Source organism: Apis dorsata, unplaced genomic scaffold (assembly GCF_000469605.1).
Source record: "Apis dorsata unplaced genomic scaffold, Apis dorsata 1.3 scaffold_295, whole genome shotgun sequence".
NCBI classification, from domain to species: Eukaryota; Metazoa; Arthropoda; class Insecta; order Hymenoptera; family Apidae; genus Apis; species Apis dorsata.
In genome coordinates, this window is record NW_006263570.1 from 1,780,809 (window position 1) to 1,802,965 (window position 22,157).

The 22,157-nt window shown below is 30.0% G+C and overlaps 1 protein-coding gene across 13 annotated transcripts in view; it reads right to left on the reverse strand.

Moving 5' to 3' along the window:
- The window catches only part of LOC102674491 (neurexin-1), a 425,676-nt gene that overhangs the window by 219,891 nt on the left and 183,628 nt on the right, over window positions 1-22,157 (reverse strand). For 8 of the 13 annotated variants that reach the window (XM_031511252.1, XM_031511253.1, XM_031511247.1 and 5 more), the window contains 2 exons: window positions 16,510-16,542; window positions 12,420-12,580 (listed from right to left, as the gene is read on the reverse strand). In XM_031511252.1, the coding sequence (XP_031367112.1) occupies window positions 12,420-12,580; window positions 16,510-16,542 (194 nt within the window). The remainder of the gene's footprint in view (window positions 1-12,419; window positions 12,581-16,509; window positions 16,543-22,157) is intronic. The other 5 variants (XM_031511258.1, XM_031511256.1, XM_031511254.1 and 2 more) reach the window with 1 other exon arrangement.

Below are 22,157 nucleotides of genomic sequence, written 5' to 3' on the forward strand. Positions count from 1 at the left end.
ACGATTCAGAGCCACGCTCAGTGACACATTCATCCGAACGAAGACCGGAAAGGGATATTTCGTGTGTATATCCTGTCGACCAAGCTCGGCCAGCTATAAATCAACGAAAGGCGAATCGGTTTCAACTTATGCATCGATACAGACCCCTCGTCGCCGCCGAGGAAACTTGGAAATGCCTTGAATTTTCGTATCGAATTGTGCCATCTCCGCTCGGTTTCACCCGAAGGGGGATGGGCAGATGAAAATCCATACCCAGGCGAAATACCGTCGTCTCCCTTGCGCGCCGCATTTGCTACGCTCCAAGGGCTTTTTCTCGTTCGAGTAATTATGTTGAGAACGTATGTATGGAGGAGAAACTTGGAGGAAGGAAAAACAGTGGAGGAAAGCAGCGAAATTCTCGATCGAAATCGAGAAGAATAAAAAATAAAGGGATATTCGCTTGGATATCGATTTAAATTGAAGAAATTTTTGCATTGATTCTTCTTTTTTCTTTTTTTTTTATTTTATATATTTGGATAGAGGAACTTATTTCTGAATTTTCTGAGGTTTTTTACGAGTACGCGCTAAAATGTATTCTATTATTTAAAAGCAAATGCATTTTTTCCCAATGGGTTTTGAATTTTGAGGATACGCAATGTAATGAAAGAGACAATCCTTTCCAATTTTAACTCGAAACTATAAAGATAGAAAAGAAGTTTTTAAGTTGTTTCCAATATAAATAAAATATTTACCCCCTGAAATATATTTCTCGATAATTCTTGATTCCATTTTTAGCACACAAAATTTCACAATAATAAGAACCAAACCTTGTGAATATATTTTGAAAAGAGATACTCATCCAAATACTCTCCACACGTCTTCGAAGTTTCGAAATCCTCTCCATCAAACATATATCGAAAAACTTCCTTAATCCGTCTACTACAACGCATCGTAAACAATTATAAAATAAATCAACAAACCAACTCGCTCGACGTAATCCAGAAGAAAGCAACATATCCATTCCCAACGTATCCTCGATCCTATTCTCTCTGAAAACAATCTCCGAAGACAAACGAGAAGACGCGCCTTCACGCTTCGCCTGCGAGTGACACGCGCGTGTCCCTACCTCCACCCCCTACCTCGAGCGCTGTTCTCACCTTTAACGAGTACAGCTTGTCTCGAATTCACCTGCAACAGTGGTGGTGGGGGTGTCTAGACACCCAATCTCTCTGTCGCGCGTCGTGCGACTGCATTAGCCCGGAGCGGAAACTGTAGCCACCTGGGGCGTACACACGCGATCGACGGCTAAGATTCGGGCGGGTTTTCCTCGTGGGGAAAGGATGAATGCCAAGGATCGCCGTTTCAGCGAAGGAAACTTGCTGAAACTTCGTTCCTCGTACGAAAAAAAAAAAAGAAGGGGGACGAGATTATCGATATGGCGGAGAAAAGAAATTGGGGTGGTTTTAACGCGTCGAGGGAGGATAAAAGGGAGAGAGAATGTTGAGAGAGATTGAACTTTTGTCTGTCTTGCGTCGAAAGTGAAAATTGGTATTTTGATGACGGTGGAATATGATTGGAGGTATTAATAATAGTTTTATTTTATTTTGGATTTATGGAGAATCGTAGGTGAAGAAAAATTATTGGCGAGAATTTAAAAGTGGAGGATAGTTGGAAAAGTAGTAAATTTATAGAATTATAATTAGAAATACAAAAGTTTTTTTTATGGATGAAAGTAAAAATCATTTTTTGAATTAGTTAACATTCTTGTGTTGATACTTAGATATTTGTGTATGTATGAATTATTTTTAGTGAAAAAAACATAAAAAAAGAGTATATTTTTAGTGAATCATATTATTAATTAATATCAACTTATTATTATCAACAATATTCTCTGTAATCTTCATATTATTCAATTAAACTTCAATTTAAAAGAAAATTTAAATTTTATTATTTTTCTTTTTATCAAAAAATTATCAAATCTAGTCAAATCACCAAGATCAGAATTTTAGAATGAAAAAATTATTGAAATCATAAATTGAATGATATCTTGAAAATATCGAATGCTAATATGAGGATTAATTTCAAGAGAATAATAGAAATATAAATAATTTCCTTACAATTTTATTATAATAATAAATGATTTGTCTAATAATTGGATTATGAATCTATTTGAAATCTGATTGTTAATTTTTCTTTACAAATGATTTTGTGACAGAAAGAAATTTTCTGTATACATCTCTGTATATGTTTCATAAAAGCGAAAAAATGAATTTTTTCTGTTACATAAATGTATTTTGGTTACAAGTCAATTTATTGTCGTGAATGGTATGTCAAAGAACAATCTTCATGAAAATGATACATTGTAAATTAAAATAAATCTCATTAGTATGCTATTTCTGCAGCGGAATTTCACTTGTTGACTTACTGGTGGAATAAATTATAATGCAATTTCCATAAAATTGTTCTTTTTGTATAATCAGTAAGGTGTTATTTAAAATATGCATTAATATGAAAAGCAAATTGACCCAGTTTCAAAAAAATGTACAATTTGCTTCTTACATTACACTATAATATCCATATTAAAATATAGACACTTATTCTTCTTTAAAAGTAACTCATTTGCAACAAATATTATTGTATATTGTAATAATTTTTAACAAATTATTTCTCGATATATTGTAGAACATCTAAAATGTCAAAATATCCGAAAATTTTCTATTATATGATTGAATTTATGGATATTTAAATGATTTGGGAGACAAAGATTAAAATAAATTATTTAGTCTATAAATTATTTATCGTTACAGATATTGTTTTAATACAAATAATATGATAATTTAGTTTAAGAATGTTTATGTGTTTGTAATTAAATAAAGCATGAATATTTCATTATTTTCACCTCTGAATAATATTTTCATTATGAACGTAATTTATGTTATAATTTTTAATTCGAAATTCTTTAATCGAAGTCTAATTAATTAACTTATTAATTTATTAAAATTCTAAAGCCAAATGATCGGAAAATCCATTAGAAAAATAAAACTATTCAATAGAATTATAAAAATTGAATTTCTACATGAAAAATCGATGTTTTATTGATGAGTATGCACGAATGAATATTTTTTAACATATCTTTTGCATATCGATCATCAATCGAATATTTCTGAACACATTTCCAATTATACAAGAATTTTACCGATGAAATATCCATGCATTCACAACAAATTTAGAAAAATCAACACGAATGTTAAACTCTCGATATCTCAAGAGGCTGCCTCTCGCAATCTTGCTTAAAGAATTCGCTCGATGGAAATTCCAGTTACTCAGACGAGTTTTTATACATAAGACGATGATACCGTCTTTTAATCGTTTCACGTTGCACTCCTTTAATCGTTTCCTCCATTCATCGTGCTTAAGACGCGTCTCGCGAGATTAATAAAAGACACGAAAAACGACTATGAAAAGCGTCTATGAAATATCCACTCGAAAACGTTCAAGCGACTACAGAGAGTGTCGACTATTTTGCGAATCTTTCCCAGGGACGAAGCCAAGAAACGCGAGTCCTGAATAACGAATGAAAGAGACGTGTCTTCTCTCCTCTGTGTCGCAATTAATTCTACAACGACGGAATTTCTGCTGCAAATACACTTTACACACGATGGACTTTTTCTCTAAATGAAATATACCAATAGTGCTCGAATTAATATCCAGACTTTTGTCCATTTTTTAGAAAAAAATTATTTATTATCATCAATCTAATTCTTGACGATTTTATTCTACACAACAACTTTAATTGCAAGAATAAGAATTAATTATTAGAAATTTATACTTTATTTGTACGTAACATATTGAAAAAAGTAAAAATAAAAAGAAAAATTCAATAAAGTATATTTTAGCAACAATGTAATGTAATAATTTCATATTTGATCTTATTAGCATACTTTTGATTCTTAAGAACAATTAAATGACAAACTTCAATTATAACTTAATTGATAAGTCTTCACCATCATTATCTAGCTTCTCGAATCATCAATATATCAATAGCCTCTACATTCAAATGTAATATCGTGTCGGAAATATTCCTTTTCGCAGAACAGGAGAAATTCTCTTTTTCTGTCGTGTCTACGTCGATATTTATACGATATTTCTATCTGCCGCGTAGAGCACGTTAGCCGTGGTATAATCGTTCGATGTCAGGGGATCTGGTTCATCAATCATGAAGAGGCGACTCGTAGATGGCGCGAAAGACGTCCCCGTTATTGACATACCCGGGCTGGAGATATGCGCGTCTCTTTGATCGAAAGATCGACTGCCAATCGACAAGTATGCCGCGTATTCCATAATTTCCCTGGGAAATATTCGTAATACGGGGAAAATGAGATATTCGACGCGACAAGAGTGTTCAATGAAGCGAGATGTAGGGATGAAATGATAATATTAATGGAAAGTTGAGAAATTCGAAGATAAAACTTTGATTCTCGTTCTCTTAGGTAGGGATTCAATATTGTGCTTGGCGAATTTTGTCTTTAAAATTTATAAAAGTTCTGATAGAAAATAGAAAAAGAAGAAAAGAAAAGAAGAAAGTTTGTAAATAAATAATATAACGTTTGATATTAAAACTTGATATTATTGTAATTTTTATTTGTTATTAATAGTATTATGGTAATGGTATAGTTATAGTGATATCATTGCACATATTTTTGCAATGTTTTTTGAGAATATTCTTTCTGAAATACTTCATCGATAATTCATTAATATGTTTTTAAATTTTATTATCATTAAATAATAAAAATATTTGAATATTTTATTGGATAAAATGTGAGTGTAAAGTTATTATATTATATTATTATATCATAAAGTTATCATTATAAGTATAATCTATTATAGTATGAGTATTATTACTTAAATACACAATTAATTGGATTCTTAGCTAACAATAAAAATATATTTCATTCATCGCTTTAAGTGCTAAAAAATTATGACGAGAAAAAATCATGAACTTAACACATTAAATATAAAACAGTCTAAAAAACAGAATATCTAATTATTTTCTTTATTTACATTTTTCGCAGAACGCGTCATAAAAATAAAACTTTCGAGCTTCCAAAGTTTAATGCACCAGTCGAAGTTTCGAATGGCCAGACGAAAAACTGAGAAAACGCTTTAATGTCCTTTAAAGTGCACCGAATGATCTTTTATTCAACAACCGCGCATTTCATGAAAATTTATTGTACAATTATGGACCAAGTTTACACATTCGACTTCACAGATATTTTTTATTAATGCACGTTAATTCTTTTCAATCTCCTACAATTATTAATATGTTATTAATTCTCTATTTAAGAATTCAACTCAAAATAAAATAAGCGAAATTATTTAAAATTATTAGAAATAGAAAAATTACTCAAATATATCGACAATATTGACACAAAATAGAAACGTTAATTAAGAAATAATTTCAAGATTTATCCTAAATTTATGTGAATTCTTAATCAAATAAAACATGAAATTATTGTCATTATGTAACATGTTAATTCGAGACAAAGAAAATATTGACAAACGAATTATTTTCACGAGAAAGAACGATAATTTTCCCACTTCGTTTCACAATACCACTTTGATAGTGGTCAGTAGGGCAATGAAAAAGGAAACAAGAGCAATTATCGAGTGAAACACGAACATTGATCCACCATTTTGTCGATATTATATATACGCCAAGTTCGCGTAAATACAGGTTGTTTCAACATGTCAGTTCGCATAAACGTGAAATTATCGATAATCAAAGGATTGTAGTGGTATTACTCGATATCAAAGTCACGAAGAATTGACAATCAATTTTTTATAACACTCTAAAAGCAAACTTTAAAGCGAACTTTTCTCTTTCGTGTTATTAAAAAAAAATTCACGACGAGAATAAATATTTCATACGAAATATTTATAACTTTCCTTTTCAGATCGTCGAATAAATTTTGACTCTCTTTGTATATATATCGTAATTGTTTAAAAAAAATAATTCTTAAATTCGTCCATTGTTTATAAAAGAATCATAATCCTTTCTTTAATTAATTCACAAATATATGTCGAATTCGATGATACGAATATGAATAAAATTGAATATACGAATATACGAATAAAATTTTATATTATAAATTATTCTGTTTTCGAAAAATCAATCCACGTTTCATGCATCACCGTCCCCTTTCCGTTTCACGCGTTTCAAGATTCGCGAGAACTCGTATACTGGAATATTGTTCGGTGTGCAACGATATTCACGATATTCCTCGCCACTTCGTAATGGAAAAGACGGCACAGGTCGAGGAGGAAGCGGTGAACTAGTTATCAAGGAAGGTGAACTTGGCTGCGTACCATTCAGAGGCCGACCGGTTAGATTGAAACTGTCAAACTTTACCCCTCGAGTCCCAAGTTTCTTGCCGTGGCTTCCGGCCACGCTAGTGGTCTGTCCGACAGTTTGCGGTGATGTAGAAATTCGTTCTTCGAGTATATGCTTTTGTTTCCGCTATTATTTATGATCGAAGTTGGGTATGCAAACGAAAGATGTGGAACTTTGGTATCCATATTCGAAAATTTCAATCCGTTCGAAATATTGAATTGAGATCTTGTTATAATCGATTCTTTGGAATAAAGTTTACACGAATTTTTTTTATATTAATGATAAAAAAATTTGAATAATAATAATTTTAATGGGATTAACAGTGGTGAGAGATTTTTATCGATCGAAAAATTTAAGTAATTTAAATATCCATCGTAATCGAGAAAGTTTGTCTTTTTTTCGTGATGGAAAAGAAAGATGATAGAAAAAAGAATTGTTATTATATTCTTTGATGTAACTCTATTTATTTTGCTTATTGGTCTGGCTTTGGTTTTGGAGATGTTAATATCAAGAAATGTGAGTTATGTATATAAAAATCAATAACATGGAAATTAAATTAATTGGATTAATTCATATACTACGAATATTTATATTTAATTGCAAAAGATTTTTAAACATTTTACTGGATAGCATAGCTAATTCATAGCTTTTAATATCATAATGCCAATTTTACTGGAAACTCGAATAACAGAATAGATCGTAAAGTGGCATGAATCCATAAAATGGCTCGCATTATGCAACAGAATCCGGAATCCTTAAATCGTGATTGTGTATCGTGACAGTGGCTGCATTCCCCGTGCTATCGCCGATACAAGATAACAGATAACCGCAGAGAAATGTGTACTCTCATTTCTCGCGCGATAAACAAAGCTCCAAAGTCTAAAAATAGAGACTGTTGTTGGAAAAGAAATTTTTATTTCGAAAATTTCCTGCATTGATAAAATTACGATTAAATAATAAATCTTTTTAAGAAGCCAAAGTAATCAACATAATCTATCTATTATTTGATTTCTATGACATTAAACATTAAACGTGAATTTTGGCGCTCAAATCAAACACGATCGATCGGTATCGTACATAATCAATATGCTTATCGAAAATTAATTCCAACTAGCCTTTCGAAACGCCCTCGAGCCTAACGTTAAATCGAACGTGATGATCATCGATATTCGTTATAAAAGTTAAAATTCCAATAAAAAAATTAAACGAAACCTAGAAAATAAAACACAAAGAAATAATAAAAAGCGTCTTCTCAACGTCTCACGTCAATTATTATTTCAAAAAAATTACTATCAATGCGCAAAATTATCAATGGCCATTTTCCATTCTTCGACTGGTCAAAGTCAAAGAGATCAATCATCTTCTTAGACACCGAATCGATCTCGTGCGGATCCAGACACCGTGACACCCACCCCTTCGCGGCCGTCCATCTTGGCGAGAGCTAACGGGGACATAATCGCGTTTCATTTGCCGCGAAGGGGATCTTGGAAGGCCTATCTATTTCTGGCCGGCTATCCGTTATCTTGTATCGGAGATAGCCGCGCGGGGAATGCATCGCGGCTGCTTGCACGCCAACGATTTAAGGGGTGCGGATGCGGAAGGAGCTATCCCCCGCATGAATCAGGTCACCAATGCCATGCAGAAACCCGCACTAATGCTCCCGGCAAACTGCACTCCGGTTAATTTCCCCAATGTCCCCCTCGATCGTTCGACCGTTCCTACGTAATCGGCCGCGATCGATGCGTTTAAGGCTTTCTTGAATGGGGGGAGGGATGACCGTGACGGGGGAATGTTGTGAAACGAGATGAGAAATATCATTCCCTTGTTCTGTCCGTGCTTGCGAAGCTATTCAATTTATTGTGAGCATTTAATAAGGGAATTTTAATGAAATTTTGATACTTTTTGTAAATTGTAATAAGATTTAAGGATCGAAATCAATTTGTCGATATTTTTATCCTTTTGAATTTTACTTTCTTCTTTTTATGATGGAATAACGAAGCACTAGAATATTATGTTACAAGCTATTTGTTTCTTCAATTGCTAATTTAATAAATATACTTTAATTTTATATGGAAAGTTTTGCCTTGTCTTCTAATATTCATAGCATATTATGCTATAAGGAAATGTATCGAACTTTACATACGTAAATATTTATGAAACTTGTAAGATATTTTCAAAATTGAGAAATGTTTGAGAGATGTTGATACAGAATCTAATCAAGTATTTTCCAAAAATTAATTGTTCAAATTCGAATTTTTAATAATTCAGAGTGCCTCTTAAAAAAAAACAATGAACAAATTTGCCTGGAAACGGTAAATGAAAAAATATCGATTGAAATCTCATTGGTTGTTGCGAATAAAATCGATTCGACGATCACGAATACACGGTGGCGTTAAATCGACAAACCAGCTGGACTCTCCTCCCCTCCCGCGCCATGTTAACGCGTAAATAATTGCATTACCGACCCTATGGCGCGTAATACACGATGAATGTCGGTGTATACCCAGGACACACTAACGATATTGCTCTCACATCCGTTCGCCGATCTATTTGCTTCGGGACATCAACGTTGGACAACGAAATCGACCCGAGTACGCCGTGTTTCCGCTTTTAACGAGGTTAATACGAGGGTTCGTGGAGATCGTTTAGAGTGTCGATAGGGGGAAAGTTGATTCTTTCGTAGCCGCATAACGGAGACACAACATGAAACATCCCTGTGATGTTCTTATTTCATTCTATTTTTTTTTTATTATCTTCGATCTCGATGATTTCACGTAAAATATTATCGATTATTTATTTATTTACTTTAATAAATAGTTTAGAAGAACTATTTTAGTAAGTCTTAATTTTTATCCAACGAAAATACTTTTAATCGAAAATACACAAAGTATTTTAAATATAAATGAAAGAAAAAAGGAAATTGTTCTTTCTATTGTGATTTGATAATATGATCTATATAATTAAAAAATTTAATAAACATAAATGATCTTGTACATGTATATAATGAAATAGTACATAATACAAAATATGTTTTATTATATAGCTATTAGAAATATAAGAATTTAGTAGTAGAAGTCAATGTATAATCAGACTTATTACGTTTATTCATTCTATATATTTTGTATGTTGTACTTGGAAGTTTAATAAAAATATACTTTTTTGAATTTAAAAATGTTATAAATCTTGAACGAGATAAGTGTAAAAAATGATATATAAAATTTAGAGAAAAAATACAGATACATTCGTGTGATAATACAAATAGTTTTAATATTCTAAATTATATATACTATATATACTATAACTTTTTATAGAATAGTTAAATTCCTTAAACAATTACATTATAAATGTTCTTTCTGCCTCTAAATTTAAAATCATTACAAGTAAAATTTTTATACACTATTTTATATAAAGAATATATTATAATTTAATATAATTTAATGCAATAAAAAAGAAAATTACATTAAAACGAAAAATTCGTACTATTATGAATCATAATAACATAATAAATTTTCGAGAAATAAATCCAATAATTTTCCCAAATTATCAAAGAAAAATAATTTAAAACTTATTAAAACTTACTTGTAATCATATAAACAACAGAAATTTATAAATCACTTTATTTTATCTCAACAATTTTTCCTCGTTCAAGAAAAAGAAATTTCTTTATATTTCTTTCTTCTCCTCGACCAAGAAACAATCGATTCAAAACGATTTCAATATTCTTCCATTTATAAAATATACATTAATATCCAATATCTTCAATGTACCATCTTGTTTAATATCGAAATAAAAAGGTTAAACATCGTTAAACGTAGAAAATGAATGTATAACCCTGTTATGATATAAAATTCCTCGATATCGATAAAGTCTCCGCCAAGGAGAGCAGATATACACACAATAAAATTTAACGAACCGGCTCGACGACAATAACACGTATCGACGTGTTTTCAATTGAGAACGCGACATCTATTGGAAAACAGGCTTTCGATCCACACGGTTGGAGGGCCATCTACTAATATCTCCGTGTGTCTGCTGACAATTCTCCCTCGTTCACGCTCGAACGAGGAAGAATTTTGCGGGGTCCACGAAATTCTAAAGGAATATCGAAGAGATCAAAGGGAAAGTCGGGGAACGGGGATGCTTTCATTAATATTTCATGAAATATCCCTTGTTTGGCAGTTCGAGCCTCGATGCAACCAATACTCGAGGAACAGAAACCATCTTTGCGTATCTGTTGTCAATTTTTTCATCGTGAATGTGAACGCACTGAACTGTATATATATGAGTTTAATTTCGTGTCTAGGAATATTGGAAAAATTGAAAAGATTGATTTGTTAAAAAATGATTTGTGATTTTGAAATAAAAATTACAAGGATGGAATTTAAAATACTGAAACTAAATATAAATTTGGATTGTGTTAATTTTTGGACGATGAATGAAATATATATTGAATCTTATATTGAGATTGATTTGTGATTCAAAATTTGGAAAAACGTGTTGAAATATAAATATTTTGGGTATTAATTATATAATTTTGATATTAATTGAGTATTCTGGAATTCTATTAGACCAAAATATCATGGAATTTTATTAAAATAACTAAAAAGATAATGTATGACGTTATAATTGAAGTTGAGAGAAATCCAAATAGATATTATAAATTACATGATGATGATGAATAAAATTAATGTTTATTAATACACTTAAATTAATATATTTTCTTGCAATGAATTTTTTATTTTATAGCTTTTTTTTATTTTATAGCTTCTATATTCTGATTCAAATCAAATTATATATATATGTATGTATAATATAATAATAGTTATAATATTATTTTTTTAAAACATTAACAGTTTCATGAAAATATATTAATTATATTTAAAATTAAACATAGAGAATGTAAATGTATAGAATATAATAACAATTAATTGACATCATCATCATAATATATTATGTATTCTTTTAATATACAATATATAATTTTTTATAACATATTATATTCATATAATTTTTTTATGGAATATTATTCAAATATTTTCGAGAAATACCATATCTCTTTTTAACGTTTAAAGATTATTAAATTCATTGAGCTGTATGTACAGTATTGTACAGAATTAATCCAATAAATAAAAGAACAAACGAATTGCTAAAAAGATAAATTTACGCGAGAAAAACACGCAATCCAGAGGAAAATCTCGTTTATGAATCCAAAAAAAACTGAACCACTCTTTAAATATCTTTGCAAACTTGTTAAGCGTTACTCCTTCTTCCTCGATATTCATTATTAAAAAGCCTCAATCGAGAAACGATGCGCACAAGAAGCTTATTACTCAGTTTCGGTGCTGAATAAAACATCGAGCAAACGGTAGCACGTGCACGGACGAACGATTTAAAATATTCAATTCAACGTAAAGAGAAAAAACTCTTCTAAAAGTGAAGAATCGTATAAATTCATGATTTCGATTACCAAATCAATGCAATATAAAATTAGTCAAACGAATCATTATTATTATTATAAAATACCTTCATAAGAGATCAATTTTTGTATTTAATGTAAAGATTTGTCGAATGTTTTCTGTTTTTCTATATCTTTTAAACTCTACAGTAATTTTAATTATAACTGTCTAGTATTTAAAATTTTATTGTTTCCAATTACAGTCACAAGCGAATCAATAAATTAATATCGGATTAAAAAGATGTTTATAAACAAATATAAATAAATATCCTAATAATAAATCAATAAATTTTTCATAAATTACTTGCTGTATAAAAAATAATTCAAAATTAGAATTATTTTAAAGCATTGTGATGTTATTTCGAATATGAAGAAAATATGAAGTCAATTCGTGTTAAATCATTCGATTCCAAATATATAGATATTTAAACTTGAAATTTATAAAACGTAACACGTGAAAGTCAGTAGATTCATATAAGGTTCATATAACAATAAATGATCAGGATAATGATATCTTTCTTTCTTTTTTTTTTTTTTTCGTTTTTTAAATTTAATAACTAAATTCACGAAAACTAGACGAATGAATTTTCTTACCTCTTGAACTTTCCTGTGAACGATGATCCTGTGCCATTGATTATCGTCGAACCGGACCCGAACAGGCTTTATGTGCAGATCTAATCTCCCTTTGGCCAAAGTCATGCCCACAGCCACCCCTCCATCTCTTAGAGATATGGTCAGATAATCATCTCCTTCCCCTGAAATGATACGAAAAAAAAGGAAGTTACTTTGACGTGAATTAACCAGTTTCTTTTTTAATAGACTCGTGATATCGTGAGAAATAGATTAAAAACGTGATTGAAATATTTCTTAAAATTTTGATCTTTTAAAATTGAAGAAATTGAATGGAAAGGTGAGCAAAGTACGAAACAAGAAATTTCTATTAAAAAGAATTTGAGAATCTTTGAGATACATTGGTTAAAATTTTAAAAAATAATTCTGAAAAAATAGTGTATAATTTAATAAAACAATGCAAATATATCCGCCATACCTGTTGTGAAATGGATTTCCATGATACACAGATAAAGTAACTCATGCAATGGTAAAACAAAATAAATTTTTTTTTTTTTAATTAAAGGTATAATAAAAATCTACTTTATCTCAAACCATTCGTATTCTAATCTTTTCTTCTTCAACCAAAAAGAAAAAAGATACGTTATATGCTTGATTACATATAGTGAATCATTCTACATGATAATGGCATAATAATGAGTTACGAGCAGGGTACACATTTCAGAAAAGAACAATTGCGTTACATTTTTTTTTCTTTTTTACAAAGAAGGACTTCCCTTTTTTGAAATTTTAAATTTCACGGGCAATCAACCACAAATCATCGACAAAACCACCACGCGAACTTCCGATAATCCACGCGCAAATAAATGATAATCGCGCAAACAACCCGCGCACAACTCTCCCCCGATCTCTGATTTCTCATTATGCGTAACTTCGTTAAATCTCGCAAAGGGCAAAGGTCGCGAATGAGATTATAATTCGCGTTAATCCCCTGTAAATGTAAGATACACAGGTTCGAACGTGGATTTAATCCCCTCCCCGAGCATAATTATACGATTCCACCCCCCGAAAATAATAAAAATAAAGTGTCGTTTGTCGCGTCTTAATCCCTCGGCTCGTAACGAGCTCTCGCCGATATACCGGTATAATCCGCGGGCTTTTCAGTTCGTTCGCCACGATAATTATTAACGACGAACTCTCTCATCCTTCTCTATCTCTCTCTCTCGTTTGACCATGGATAACCATGGCAAACCGGAAAACGAAAAGGGGCGAAACTAATGGTAAGCGGATACAAACGATTTATACGCGTCGTTTCGAGTTCTAATCCAGTGTGAGGTCGATTGCCAGAGAAATCGTGGAAAAGAGGCTGATGAAGCTTTTTCTTTTTTCTCTCTTTTCTTTTTTCTTTTTATTTTCTTTTTATTTCATCCCCCCTCCTTTACTCGTGCGTCCTTTGGACCGTGGATTGTGGGGCGGGATTGGAAAATGGTATTACTACCGTTTGTTTTGCTGCGGTTGATGTTAATACTGTTTTATTATTATTGCGCGTGGGGATATTTGTAACCGTGTAAAATAGACGGTATAAATTTTATCAATTTATCCCGAAGCTTTGTGCTCGATATTGGTTTACTCCATGTTCTCATATCGTTCGGGCTTTTATTATAGCGGGGGTATGGATTTTATTTGCCGCTTCTGGATTTCTGCAATTCGTCCATTATTAATTGTTGTAGAAACGAATTTGGAATGAACGTTGAACACGTTTGGATAGCGTTTGGATTAAGAGAAATGGAATAAAAATGTTACAACTCTTCGAACTACGTACAATTCGAATCATTTGAACATTTGTACGAACACAGGCACGTAATATTTTATGTATCGAACGGGATTATTGTTGATTTTGATTATTTTAATTAGTTAGTTAATTAAGTCAATCTCAATGAAAAACTTTAGTAATTGGATTTTAGTAAAACGAATTGGAATGGAAATGTCTTGATTAAACAATTATATGCAAGGTTCGATCTCAAAAACAGATATGCAATAATTTAATTGTAAGACATGTCAATGTAATAACATTACGAATAAATCAATATTCGTCACACGTTTATACGTATTTATTCGAACAATTAATATTCGTTATTTGTGTTGCACGATTATGTATAGAAATTAATATTACCACTGTAATTTGAGTATAAACATTACGAGAGCTATTAAATATTTATTAAACAATTTATCAAAAATTTTCGTGGGAAAATTAAATTTACGATAATTTACCATTGAATATTATGATAAGATTAATAATTATTTTGTTTTATTATTAACAATTACACGTATTATTATATTTATTATTATTTTTATATTATTTGAATGTTAAATCATTCATTGAAAAGAATATTCAAATATTCTGTGAACTATTGTAAATATATAACGTAATTTTGTTCTACGGAATTATTGTATCATTTTCAAAAAAAAAAATGTGTCACACATTTTTAGAATTCCACTTCACCAAGCATCTTGTAACCACTTCTAAAAGTCTCTTTTTTACTACGGTATTTGCATTTAGACCGCAGGCTAATTATTCCGAAGTTAAGGCATGTAAAAAATGCAGACTGCACCGTAGACTTAATTGCACCCAGCAATTTGCATATGCCTAACTGCATGACGCGTGCATCGTCCTTTTTAATTGTGTCAAAACAAGCATTTTGTACACTGTCTAAGATCCAAAATTTTGAAAACGAGATATTGTATTTAATTTTATATTTTAATTATATTTTAATTATATTTTAATTTGAATTAAAATATTATAGCATATAGATAAATTATAATTATAATAATTTAGATTATAAATAATCATTTTCTTTGTGAAATTTATGAGAAGAAATTTGCAATTGGAGAATAAAAATATTGTCTCTAGAAGACTTAATAAATATGAAAAACATGCAATTGAACTAAAATAATGCACTTGAATCGAAATGATGAGTAAAATTTCTTTTCAAATGAATGAAATAATTATTAAATTATTATCTATTGAATATTTTCATTATATTAATAAAATAACATTTCATGTTTGAAAATGATCGTGTCTTGTAAAATAAAATCAAATAGAAAAATATTCAATTCAATTTACATTCTGTATAAAAATACATTTTTTCATTTTATACAAGTATAATTAATATAAAACTATTTCATGTTAAAATATTTTATGAAGTTGTACGTGTTTATTGCTATTATTTTATTATTTTATATACATTACATTCTTCTATTTATTTTTATAAATAAATAAAAGAAATTATACATATGTATATACAGTCAATAGGATTGCCTTTTTTGTTAAATATGAATAAATCTTTATTCGTCATGTCATCCATTATTGTTGTCAATAAAAATCTGAATATTTCAATACTAAATTGAATAAGTGAGTTCCCCATATTGGGGAAACTGAAAATTAAAAAAACATAGATAACAGAATTTCAAAGTATTCGAAATTGGATGTTGGATACAGTAGAATGAAAATAAAATATTGGAATAAACAAACCGATACAGGAATTTGATTTAATTTCATTTGCAAAAATAATATTTTGTATTTATTCTTTACAATTCTCTGTTAACATGTACATAGCTTGAAATTTTGTAAAACTTTATATTAAACTTCAAAATAATTGAAACCTTTAATATAGTTACAATTTTCTTTATTTTGTACATATTGTACAACATTGAAAAGCTAATAATATAAAATTAATGGTATAAATCTCTTCAATAAGTATCTATTGACCTAATTCCAAATAAAATTAAAAAAATAATAAAAATACTTACTTTGATATCTCATAATGTAATGTAAATTAAATTATTGTTATGTGACTATGCATAAATCTTTCTTATTATTTATATCATTATCAGAAATAAGTTTCAGTATAAAAGTTAAAAATTGCGTTCAAATGAGAAAGAAAGTGTTTATAAATATCTTAGAAGAAAGTGAAAATTGTAAAAATGTAAAAAAGCAAGTAAATTTATCATTAAATGATTATCGAAGGAAATTCGAAATTGAGATGAAGCAATGGAACAAAAACCATTGGTATGAAACATTTACAACTAATAAAATACAGAAACTTTTAATTACCGGTTGGGCAGGAAGCGCGATTACGTCCATTGGCTGTTTGAAAAGAAAAGCGTTCATAAATATATAATTTTAAAAACACTTTGTTTTATGAGGTATGAATGAGGATGAATCTAAACACTGAAAACTGCTTTCTAAGAAATGCATGAAAATAAAGAAAAATTAACTTCTATCAGCCTATTTTAATATTCTTTTTGTTACATTATTTCATATCTCTCTTCTTTTCACCTCTCAGTTGATTTTATTTCAAAGAGAGATGTTGCAATGTTCTTAGAATAAAATGTTTATAGTGAACTAAATTATATATTGCCTGCGTTTGTAACTTGCAAAATTGAAAATTATTGTTTCTAGAAAAGTTGTGTGTATTAAGGGATCACGTATTTTAAGTCTGACTTCCTGGCAGAAAAATTTTTACCTGTGTAAATGTAACTACTGTCCATACAAAAAATATCATATGGTAAACAATATCATAAAAAAGATTTTAAGAGAATCTCATAAAGAAATTTTCTTACAAAATTTTTAATTAAGACAACAATATTAAATTAAATTTTCAAGTTTTTAGAAATCCAACCTATACCTTACTTTCTACAGTTTATTTTAGAAAGCGAAAATTTAAAACTAAATTTAAAATTAAAAAAATTTAAAACTATCTTTGAGTGTTAAAATTTTAACAAATAATGCAATCAAAACAATTGCAATTATTTTTCTCACAAATAATTTTTATCATTAAATAATAACCATCCTATCTTCCCTCCATTACTTCATTCCCATATACTCTAATCCAAAAACAGAAAGAAACAATACTTTTCTCTCTCTCAATCTCTCTTTCTCTCTCTCTCAAAACGAATCCGATAAAAATCGCCATTTGAAAATCCTCCTACGAGCGGACTGTATATATATAATCCAACCTCGCATGGATAAATTAGTCAAACAAGACATCCCTAGCCACAGATTAATACAAAAGATATTAAGCAGAAGTAGAATTGGCTGATAAGTATCTCGAGGATACATACTATCTGGTTCAGCCGCATCGCAATGGAAACAGGATGGGAGGAGGGCAGGAGGAGGCTGCGGCACCGTGAACTCGAAAACCTGTACACGTACACACGCAACCACTTTCCGCAATGCTGTAACACACGCATCTACACACACAGATTCACGTGCACACCTATACACAGATGAATTCGTCCATGCACAGGGCACGTTCTACTTTCGCCACGGCGCATCTCCACCAAGCTCCGCAGTATCCGGCCCCAGCACGCTCATTTGTTCTCCAGATAAGCTATACCGATGGTCAACCGTTTAAATTATGCACATTTTTGTCGGTACAGGGGACCGTGATGTCGGGGCAAGAGTTTCTTGTTTAGAGATCAAAAGGAATGCGTGAGATGTCTTAGAGGGGGTGGTTTGTTCGTTTGAAAAGAGTAATAGGGAAAATAATTATCCGTGGTGAATTATTATCCACGATTTAAATCAACGAATCGAATTTTGCAGAAAGTTTGATAATGTTGAAATTGATAATATCGTTGGTTTGATCGAATGCAATAAATATCCAACATCGAATTTAATGTTACAGAAATAAACTTTTAATTAAAATACACGCTGTGTTTGGAAGATAAATCACATTAAATCCTCGTCCAATGAATTTGGACAATTTAAGATTTTGTGTGCTCTTTTGTGTTTCAAGTGTTTCCAATTTAAAACAATACGCTGTAAATATCAAGGCAACGCGCAACTCTAAAGCAACTCTCGCATTCGTTATGATTCTCTTTTCAGTTTCAGTCATAGGAATATTTCTACGTAAACCTCTGATATCTCGTAACGCCACTTCAAATGCTCCATCGAGTCGCATAAATTCTCGACGAGAGCACTTCTTCGTTTCTTTCATACGAGCACCGTGCTCGTCCCTCCCACTTTTACTATTTTTCGTCTGTCCTACTTGCGTTTCTCATCTCTCGCTACGTTCCACCAAGCTTCGCCAATTTAAGCTCGTGACCTCGTCGCGGCTATTCCTCCGCATTGTTTCACGTTCGTTAAATTATGCGTTGAAATTATTTCTCCAATTCCTGGATATTTTTTTCTTTTTTTTGGTTGCCTGTCTTACTTTTCGTGGGGATGAATCTTTAATAATTTTTAGATTTTTAATTATTGGAACGTCAAAGTTGTATCGCGTGAATTAAAATGATACGATATTTATATTTATAATTTTTATCATTTAGTCCGTTTAGAGATATAGAGAGGAATTAAAAAATTTTATATTTGTAATATATAAAGAAGATTTAACAGAGAATGAAAAAAATTGTATATGTAGAGAGATATGAAATTATCTCATCAATGGAATAATTTGTTCAAGGAGTAACATGGACAAGAACAGTAAATTAAATTTTCATTTCCTTGTGTGTATTAAATTTCGTTCCTTCGAATAAAATTTTAATCATAGCTTTTTAAAAACTCAATATATTGAAACGAAATAAATTTCAGACAATTTCACGTACTTTTATCAATGATTAATTAGTTTCAGATCCTCAGATTTATCAATTTTAGAATACCAAAAATATCTTTAAATGCAATTGTAATTTCATTCAAACAATTTATTAAATAGAAATTATTTAATGAATTATTAATTTAAAAAAATTAATTAATCTTAACTAAATTAAATTTAAATATTATAATACACTACAGCTAATATCAATTTGAAAAAAAATAGATTTTCTCAAAAATTTATATATTAATTACCTCAAATAAAACCATTTCGAATACTTGTGTCAGAGAAAAGAAAATAATAAATAAATAAACACGTATCATATTATTATAAATATTATATATAATCACACATTCTAAAAATCTGACGAATTTTGAAATACCGATCGAATATAAAAACAATAAAAATTCTATCAACAGAAAATAATCTCGTTAATCCAAAAAACCTCACTCTCTTAATGCCCTTATATTTCTCTAATTCTTTCCCCATCCATCAAACCGCGAAATACCGATACCAATCTCCACCCACCCTCCTAACTAAGAAAACCACTCGTAATACCGCACAATGTATCGCCCAATCCTCCAAAGCAACTACTCGAAGCTCGATAATCGGGGCTTGCATCGACACAACAACCGGTGTAAAAGTGGCAGAGCAGCATCAGGCTCGACCCTAATTGCAATTATCGTCATCCACTACTTCTTCCAATTCTCCGATGCCCGCGATTATCCGGTTCTATTTACAGAAGCGGAGGTAACGAGGGAAGGGAGGAGGGGATGGAAGATCACGTGTGAGATATTGCATTGGCCATATCCACACGGGGATCCACAAGGCCCTGGAACGAAATCCAACTGGCAGAGGAGTATGATGTGTTATCGATAAAGGGGAAGGATTCCTTTGGGGAATTTTGACGTCAATAAGAAGCCAACTTACGGTTCTGTAATTATCGGAACTGAAAGCCGTGATATTAGCAGCGAGATCTATGTGACATTGGCGAGATGTTCTTCTTGGTTGTCGTGGATCATCCCCTTTGTGACAAGACAAATCGGTTTGTACGGTGTCTTTGGAAACGTTGTTGTCGAATACAATGGTGGACCGTGTACAGTGGAATCAAGAATTGAGTTATCGGGGTTTCCAGGGGATGAAGAAAGAGAAATAGAATAATTTGTAATTATTTGAAGGTGTTTGCTTCGAATGGAAGAAAGTGGTTAATCTATTTATATGGCATTTTTGGAAATTGTTGATCCACAATGATGGATTATATTTATTAAAGAGTTAAGAGTTAGGTTATTGGAATGATTATTCTAAGGATGAAAAAAATAGTTTGTGATTTTAGAATCTATTGTGATTGGTGTCTGTTCAAAGTAAAAGAAAGAAATTGTTGATTTATGATATATCATAAAACAGAGTTAGATTTTCGAAATCAATTTGAAAAATTGTGATGATTAATCAGTGATTAATTAGATTTGTACTGTGTTTATTGTTATTTTAATAATCATGTATTAATTAGAACAGAATTTTTGTAATTATTATTACTCTGAGCAAAAGAAATGAAAATAATCCAAAACAAACTTGTAAGTATAAAATGAATCATGTATAGTGTATAATCTCCTTCTGTCATCTAGTTGTCATCTAATCAAGTTGTTTTTATTTGATATTCTGCATTAATGAATAAATTATGAATCTATTGAGTTAATAAAAAAATTTTAAATAAACAATTTGAAATAAACAGATTTAACAAATTATTATTTAATAGAAAATTCTTAAATAATACAGGATTATGTTTTTCAAATTTTAAAAAATAGATAATTCGCAATTGGAGTCAATAGAAATCAAAATTTCTTATTGAATTTAATAAAGTAGAAGATAAAATGTTTTTTTCGGTGAATGAGCAATATTATAATTACAAATTTGATTACTCGCTTTCCATAATTTTCATCGCATGAATAAATTCATATAATAATACGATCACACGGAAATAAACGGAAATAAATTGAACTTATTAAGAGAAAATTATGTGCAGCTAGAACTAATGTGTGTGAATAATAAAAATAAATGAAAAATAACAGAACGATATATAACAAAAAGAGTAAACAAATTTCCTTAATTAAATTAAAATTAAAAATATTTCTTTTTCTCTTTTTGATAAAAGAATTGATCGATATAATTTTTTCAACCACATAACCCTCTTTCACGTCGACGAGACGAGAATTCAATTACATTTAAAAAAATTTAACTTCCTCCTCAAGAACATAATTCGTCGCGGACGGAGCATCTACAAGTTTGAAGCAATTTACGAAGCACGAAGCTAGGGACATTTACTTTTTTTTTTTTCTTTATTTCTAGTACCTTCAGTCGCAATAGGGATCTGAGAGCTAGTAAGAAGCAGTGACTGCAATGCGAATATTTCGTCGGTTCCATGTATATTTAATTCATGTGAGAACCGCAAGAGGTTTCGACAGAGAGGGAACGAAATTCACAGGATGTGTTTAAAATTTAGAGGGATTTCATAAAATGATTTTGCTTATCAAAGGTTAGTTCCTTGATCCATTTGAGAATCTTCTTGAGAATTCTTTTTAATCTTGATTTTGCGTTTGTGTGATTGTGACTAATGTAAATGTAACTATTATAATTCAAATAATCTCTTATTTTAATTCAATCACATTGTTAAGATCAAGATATCTTATATAATATTATTTATAGGAATATTATTTATAGAAATATACAGAAATATATAATTATAAAAAAAATTTATTTTAAAGAGGATTTGTCGTAAATTTTATTATTTTGAAATTGATGAAAAAAATCTCTTAACTTTTTGAATATAGAGCTTTCTTTTATTCTATAGTATTTAAAATTGAATATTATTCAAATTATCAAAATATTCTATACCTATTGTATTTATTGCAAATTTTTAAATGATATTGATATTGATATTGATAATGATCTATAATTTTTTTATTATATTTCAATTAAATTTTTGCAATATATCATGATAGGATGAAAATTCTTATTTATTTGAAGATTATATTTTTCTAATCTAATCTACAAACTATAAAACTTTAATTTTAGATAGATTTTCAACAAAAAATTCTTCTTTAAAATTAGCAATCTAAAAGCAATGAATTAAAATTTTTTAAATGTTGCTACTTTTTATAGTATTTAAACAATT